At 41.8% G+C, this 8,308-nt stretch overlaps 1 protein-coding gene across 3 annotated transcripts in view; it reads right to left on the reverse strand.

The window, feature by feature from the left end:
• Prkd3 (protein kinase D3) overlaps nt 1–8,308 on the reverse strand; it is a 71,412-nt gene that overhangs the window by 25,956 nt on the left and 37,148 nt on the right. For all 3 annotated transcript variants that reach the window (NM_029239.3, NM_001171004.1, NM_001171005.1), the window contains 3 exons: nt 8,166–8,297; nt 6,414–6,571; nt 15–207 (listed from right to left, as the gene is read on the reverse strand). In NM_029239.3, coding sequence (NP_083515.2) covers nt 15–207; nt 6,414–6,571; nt 8,166–8,297 — 483 coding nt within the window. The remainder of the gene's footprint in view (nt 1–14; nt 208–6,413; nt 6,572–8,165; nt 8,298–8,308) is intronic.

The raw sequence follows: 8,308 nt of genomic DNA on the forward strand, positions 1-8,308 counted from the left end.
GTAGGCAACCCTACCTTTACACTGCATCCCTTGGCGGAAGAGGCCTTTCAGCAGGCGCTTGCAGTACTGGCATATGGTCGGGCGGCCATAAGAGTGGACAGCAAATGTGTGAGGGACTTTGACCCTGCACATTACCATCTTTTCCATCCAGATCGGACGACCACTCCACGACGGGATTCTCTTACTGGGCTCTTGGTGAGTATGTGACTAGAACAAGTAAGTTCTGTCAGTATAGGCTAATCTTACAAAGTATTGGGAGCACATGTTCTTTATCTGGAATGCTAAAGTCAACATTTAAACTGTGGGTCTCAGCAGCTTCCTTTGGACTTAATTTACCAACATTTATGTGAGGGAAGTACAGACTTTTGAAGAATTTGAGTAATTCCTAACACAAGTACGAAGAGAGGAGAATCATTTCAGAGAGCAGAAAAACCACCAGCAGATTGCAGTTTTAGCACCGTTGAAAAAGAAGCACAGAGTTAAGATAGTGGGACACAACAGAGTGCCACTCAGCTATTAAAACAAGGACATCATGAATTTCACAGGGAAATGATGGAACTAGAAAATATCACTGTGATTGAGACAATATCTAGGATGTGCCAGAGACCGGAGATGGGAAGAGGTCCAGAGGGTCTGTGGGGATAACTCTATCTGAGATTCCTAGTAGTGGGGATATGGGTCCTGAAGTGGCCACTTTCTGTAGCCAGGCAGGACTCCCAGTGGAAGGATAAGGACAGCAATCTATCCACAGAGCCTTCAAAATGTGTACTGCCTACAAGATATGTAGGGAGAAAGATAGTACAGAGACTGAGGGAATGGCCAACCAATTACTGCCCCAAATTGAGACCCATCCCATGGGCAAAAAACAATTTCTGACAATATTATTGACACTCCGTTATGCTTGCAGACAACCTAGCATAACTGTTCTCTGAGAGGATCCACCCAGCAGCCAATGGAATGAAGCAAAGAAACTCACACCCAAACACTAGATGGAGCTTGAGGAATCTTACAGAAGGGTTGGGAAAAGATTGACAGACCAGAAGAGGATATGGACTCCACAGTAAGATCAACAGAGTCAACTAATCTCGACCCTTGTGGGCTTCTAGAATCTGAATCACCAACTAAAGAGCGAGCACAGGCTGAACCTATGCCCCTGCACATACGTAGCAGATGAGCAGCTTGGTCTTCATGCAGATCCCCCAACAACTGGAGCAGGGGTTGTCCCTAAGCCTGTGGATCCCACGCCCCTAAATGGGCAGCCTTGTCTAGCCTCAATGGGAGAGGATGTGTCTAGTCCCACAGCAACTTGATGTGCAACGTAGGGGTTAGGGGGCTGGTGGTGTTTGACACCCAGAGGAGGGCTTCCTCTTCTCAAGAGAGAAGGGGAAGGGGGGGTGGTTCAGGGGAGTTCTTTCGTGATGGGGTCCTGGGAGGAGAGGAAGGGCTGATATTGGGTTGTAAAGGGAATAAATAAATAAATTTAGTAATGATTTTAAGAAGATAGTGACAACGCAGGCCCCAGACTACTGCATAGAAGTACTCATTTGACTTAACAGTGGGCAATTCACATGGTAGCTTAGCCATTTGGTTTATTTCTCTACATTTTCAGAGGGCCACAAAACATACCCTTTAAGAAGAGAAGGTCCTTGACTAAGACATAGCTGGTGCTGAGAAGATGGAATGAAAATGTGGACACAGGTCAAATCATGAGGAAACCCCAAAGACTTAACAATCTCCCGCTTCACTGAGCTGGCCTAAAGTTTGTTCTATAGTTTGGACCTTCTGATTGACTTTGCTGCTTAGGTAGGCAGTACTACCAACAGCACTTTCTATAGTTTCCTTTACAATGATGCTCATTTTACCACCACCAAAAGGAGATTCCTCAACCTACTTAATAGTTTTCTTTTTTCCATCTCTCAACCCCTATGTGCATGCATGCACGTTCTCAATCTCTCTCTCTCTCTCTCTCTCTCTCTCTCTCTCTCTCAATCTCTCTCTCTTCCCCCCCCCCTCTCTCTCTCTCTCTCACACACACACACACACACACACACACACACACACACACACACACACTTGTATGAGAGGCACATTTAGCATTTTACAATAAAACCAAACCCTGGCAATGACTTCATAGCAAAGCTGACCACACAGTTAACCACAAGAAAAGCACCAGACTGAGGGATGCCTGTCACTGCTCACACCGCATTACTGCAAATAGCCGGGACAAGACTTCCTTCACAATTCCCCACAAATACTACAATATGTTTGTAGAAATCTGAACTAAATGGTGGAAGACAAAAATGAAGGGAATAATCAGACTAAGTTATAGGCCAGTTCAGTGTGGCTTATTCCATTTCCTGAATGTACATTCAGTGATTACTATATGCTAAGTGCTCTATTATATATCTGGAAGGTGATCTAAACATAACCATGTTTGGAGACACGACGTCTGCGACGTCTGGACACCTCCCCAGATGACTGACAGGATGACACTCCAGTCCTTGTCTTCACTGTCAGAGGCAGCACTCTGAGTTTATTCTCAGTGTCTCAGTTTACTCTGCATTTCCTGCTCCTCCATCTACTATATTTGGCCTGTCTCAAGTTCAAATTATACAAGGCACAGTAAACCTGATTTAGCTATTAGTCATCCAATACAGAGGACACCCCTGTAACGTTTTTATTTGCCAGTGGCCAGTAGTACCTTTGTTTATATCCTGCTGGTATCAGGGCATTAGGGACATAGGACAGACCATGTGTGCCAGGTACAATTGTCGGTCTGTGGTGGTAGCAGTCACAGAGTTATTTAAATTCTATCCTCATCTAAATATGAAAGTGGACTCAGATTATTTTTTCCTTCCCTCAGTGTGCCCTGACCCCTCAGTCACAGTGACTGCCTGTCAGTGATGCTGGCAGGAGAGCTATGGCAGACTTACTGAGCAGCAGAAGGGAGGAGGTCAGTAGATTTAGCAAGAGAATTTGGTTAAAATGGGACCACTGACATCCACACAAGAACTGAGTGAAAACTCTGACCTTGTTTTTACAACCTCTATTTGCAAATTAGCATTACCTTAATTGTTTTTCTGTATTAATGTGTAGCCAGAAAATTTCCTAAAGTAACTTATTTCCAATTAGCTTAGTTGTAAGCTAATCAATTCCTCACAAAACTTTGTAACATTATTGCCAATTATCAGTCACACACACACACACACACACACACACACACACACACACACACACACTCTTCGAAAGGAAATAAAAGCATTAAAAAACCACCAACTCTGCACATTTAATCAACACTGGAGAATCTATGAGATATTTTGTGCACTGGCTCAGACCCCCCTGATGCTTTCCTTCTAGTGTCCTTCTGTCCTGTTATGGTCCCTCAGAAATACACTGAGAGGAATATTCAACCATTCCACCTTCAAATAGTCAGTACTAAGTTGTGGATCCTTAAATCTTATTGCTTTCATTCTAACCAAATTCAATAAAAATTCTGTTCTTTTATCTCTTTACACTGTCTTTTATGATCATGATAGAAATAGCTTTGTACACACAGATGAAGGCAACCTCAGGGTTATGTTAATAGGTTCTGCTCCCTACATACCTGTTTCCAAGCTTATTTCCTTACTCAGTGAGGCTTTATATCTTGCTGTCTGTCTGTCTATCTATCTATCTATCTATCTATCTATCTATCTATCTATCTATCTATCTATCTATCTATCTATCTCTCCATCCATCTATCCATCTCTGTCTGTCTGTCCATCTGCCTGCCTGCTTTCCCACCCACCCACCCATCCATTTTTAGAAACGTATTCCTCATTCCCCTAAGAAAACTGGGATGATGGTGTGCCTCTGATGATGGTAAGACAGGACTCTGAGAGCCCCTTCACCACTCCTGGTTCAGCTTCAGGGTTGCTTTACCTTCTAACTGCTCTCTCTTACTCTCCACCAACAGAGGTTGGTCTCCCTTTATTGGAGAAACCTCATGCAGGATACACATTCGGGAAGGAAGAAGGAATACATATTTGCTCATGGGCCAGATCAGCTAGATCAACACTGGTGATCAGCAGGGTGACAGATGTTATAGCTGATCACCCTCATACTCACAATGATAATTCTATTTTTCAGTGTATTGAGATCACAAATAATCTAGTGATGATTTAAAGTATTCAAGAGATGTATGTAGGTTACATCCAAATATCCTGCCAAATTCTATAGAGGAGTTGAACAGTAATGGATTTCATTATCTGCTGAAGGTTCTAGAACCAATACCCTGTGAATACTATAGGACGGCAGTACTTCTCCTTTCCTCTGCCTTTTCCAAGCAGTACCAAGCAACCGTGGGTAGCTGCCACCAGAGCACCATTCGTGGGGCTCGCAAAGCAATATACTTCTTTCCTGATAGGTTCCCTCTGTGGTTCAGTGTGTAAGACACACCAATGTTCTACTACCAATCTTCTCCCAAGGCCTTGCCTATGTCTATACACAGCTTCTCCTTCTCAACCTCTATACACACACTCCTCTTCTCCTCTCTCCCTTGGGTGTCTGCTGTTGTTAAGCAGGGTCTCACCGGCCTAGAACTCATGATCTTTGCTTGAGTATTGGGATTGCCTTTCTTTTTCTACTTCAAAAATCTAAGTGGTGTACAAACAGGAGAATTTTTAGAAGAGGATTACATACATTTTTACTTGGCTATCTCAATTTGTAAGGATTTTATTAAATGGACAATAGCCCAAAGCTTTGCACTGTACTAGTGTACAGGAGTCCTGAGAGCAGTGATATATAAATGACAGTGGCTTTAAAACCAACTGATGGCAAGATTACAATTTACAGATGTAAGCCATTTCAAATACTCCTAAGCACATGAATCTACTGTATTTATCCTTGGAATAAACAATACACTAGGGAAAAGTAACTAATTTAAAAATAAGAAGATCTGAATTTAACTTGAGTGTTTCTTACTATTCTGCCCTATAACTCTGGAAAGCCATTTAAGCACTCTGTCTCCAGAGTCACGTAGATAACAGATCTAGTGATCCACCTCACGTTTTGAGAACCAGTACGCTCATTCAGTCACTTATATTAACTAAATACCAAGTACTGTGCTAAGCAGAGTGAGTCACAGACTGAATTTTACAGCGAGAATTTCTCTATGTTCGTAAAGCTCTTCACACTGTCTTTTATGACCATGATGGAAGTAGCCTTGTGCGCGCAGACAAAGGCAGCCTCAGTTACACTTAAGGGTTTGCTCCCAATATGCCTGTTTTCAAGCTTAACTCCTTCCTCAGCAGAGCTTTACATCTTGGCTCTTATTTATCTACTTGTTTATGTATTTATTTTTCGAAATTTATTCCTCGTTTTCTATAATCTAGTACCCAAACACTTGGCAGAATGTTAGACTCACAAACAAGGTTTCAAAAGTGTGATGGCATTTAAAAACATAGGCTACCCTGTAGGTCTAGGTAAGTGCTACCTCAGACTCAGAGCTCTGGAGGTGGAGCAGAGCAAAGCAACTTGGCCACTACTGGCTTCAAGCACTTTCCAGTGGCAAACAGTGGCCTGTGTGAAACAGACATTCTTCAATGATGAGAAATACCTGAGAGGGAAAGACATGCTGTGAACGTGGGTGACACCACTGAGCAGGCTGTGGGTGCCGATGCAATGAAGAACAGAAAGGTGACCATTTTGCATACTGTGCTAATCTTTAGTTGAGATCTGTTTCCTCCCACCATCACTGTGCATGTCAGACTCCACACGCATCAACCTTTGAAGACAGACTGGTACCAGCAGCTCTCCAGTGCAATTCCAGTCAGCAGTCCCTCATATCCTGAGGCTTCTAGGTTCTAAGTAGCTATTAGTTTTTCCTGCTTTGCAGCCTATAGATGATTCTTTTTGGAACTTCTGAGAATCTGATCATATAAGCTGATATAATAAATTCTGTCATTTACACACACACAGACACACACAGATACACACACAGACACACACAGATACACACACAGACACACACAGACACACACAGACACACACACACACACACACACACACACACACACACACACACACACACACACACACACTGTATAGGTCTTGCTCCTCTGGAGATCCCTAACATAGTTATCTACTGAAGAGAAACATAATTGGAGTTGTGTATTAGGAAATCTGGCCTTATGATCGATTACATGTAAGATTAGGTGAAATATGGATGCTGGGTGCCAGGATAGTGAAAGGAGGCTATCACAGTGCAATCCCAAGGGACATAATACAATCTACTGCTATTGGTAAGCCTTGTCATCATTATTACATTTAATGTACCTTAAGTGTAGGAACATTACTGTGCTAGGATGTCATATACCTTGTAAAATCACTAGGAATAAATTGTAAAATGCTTTCTACGACCTGAGAATACAAACCTCTTCACTGAGAAGGGGCACACACTCAGGCTGCAGGGGTCTTGGAACTGAGAGGCCAGGTCCTGGCAGAGATACATTTGACAGACGTCTCTTTCTTACTCCACTGCAGTTATTTGGAATCTTGAAGGCACATCGTTTATGATAATTTAATCCACAGCCTAAATATATTTTAAGAGTAAAATATAAAAAATTTGAATGTAACTATTTGAAATATGACACATAAAACCCAGTACTTCTTTATTTTCACCAGCAACAATACCAACGTTAATTAATAACTAAGATCACAGGTGATGTGGAACATAACAAATTCAAGACTAGGAATAGTATGTAGAAAAGTTTATTTAGAAAAGTTAATTTAACTAGAGTAGTGAATCTTGACTTATGATAGCTAACATAACCACCTGGAAATTTATTGGAAACATAAACTATTAGGCTCGTCCCTAAATCTACAGACTCAGGAACTGTGGAGGTGGAACCCAGCAAAGCATGCTCTATAACACTTGGCAAAAGTTTAAGAGCCACTACTGGCTTCACGCACTATCGGATGGCAAACAGTGGCCTGTGTGAAACAGATGTTCTTCAATGATGAGAAAATTATATGGTCAAATTTCGGTGTTCGTAAGTATAAAATGATAACAAATAATAATATGGAGTATTAGTATTATGCAATTATAATTCACATAATCATATAACACCCAAGTTCTATGGGTGTCAAGTGTGCGCAGGTATTTGTATCTGAGCGTAGGAGACATCCACCTTGTTTTGGGGGCAGGACCTCTCACTGGGGCCTGGAACTGTAAGAGAACCCTAGGGATCCCCTTGTTTCCTAACGTCCCAATACACGTCACCACACCCAGCTTTTTACGAGGGTCCTGAGGACTGAACTCTGGCCCTCATGCTTGTGTGGTAAGCACTTTACCAACTAAGACAGCTCCCTTACTTTATAAATATGTTTTATTGCAACAGTCTGCTGCTTATTTACATATTATCTACGGTTAACTGTTGAGTTTTTAACGCTTTTTAAAAATTGTCTATATGTGAATGTTTTGTCTTCATGTATGTATATGTAGCACATACATGCCTGGTGCCTTGGGCATGAGATTGTCAGGGATTAAGAGTTACATGCAGCAAGGCACCGTGTGGAACTGGATTTTGAAACCAGGTCCTCTGAAAGAGCAGCCAGTGTTCTCAGCTGATGAGCCGCCTTTCCGGTTCCTACGGTTAGTTCTATACTCCAACAGCAGAGTTAGACACAATAGAGACCACGGCCTGCAAAGCCTTAATAAAGGATTTCCCTGCTGGTACTTTACAAAACAAGTTAATTGACCCTCCACTGCTTCTTAATCAAACTATGTCTCATGATTTGCTATGCCCTAGCAATTCTAACTTACAACTTGCCAAATTTACCACTGTACAGAAGAAGTTAAAAGTATATTAAAACTCTATAATAATAAGTGGCTAATAGTTATTAAGCCACTGTTTTGTGTCAAATATTTTATTCACGTTACCTTATTTAACCATTTATGAAATGGGTAGAGCGCTCTTCACAGAGAAAGGAGTCTCCAGAGAGGTCGATCAAGTTGCCTAAAAGAACCAGTAGGTGGAGGCAAAGGAAAGACCGGAGTCCTCATCTCCGCAACTCTAAATCCTTATTACCTAGACACCAACTATGATTTTTGTCTTTCATGATAATTCAAAAATGCGAACGTAAAATCCTCTTTCAAATTAATACACAAATTTAAAAGCACTTACCTTCACATTTTAATCCTTGACGTACCAGTCCCCAGAGCATTTCACCACAGTAATCACAAAAAGTAGGTGCTTTGTAAGAATGTACATAGAGAGCGTGAGGGCGGATCTGGAAGTCTTCCACTGTGGCCAAAGCTTTAAAAAAA

This window comes from Mus musculus, chromosome 17 (assembly GCF_000001635.26).
Source record: "Mus musculus strain C57BL/6J chromosome 17, GRCm38.p6 C57BL/6J".
NCBI classification, from domain to species: domain Eukaryota; kingdom Metazoa; phylum Chordata; class Mammalia; order Rodentia; family Muridae; genus Mus; species Mus musculus.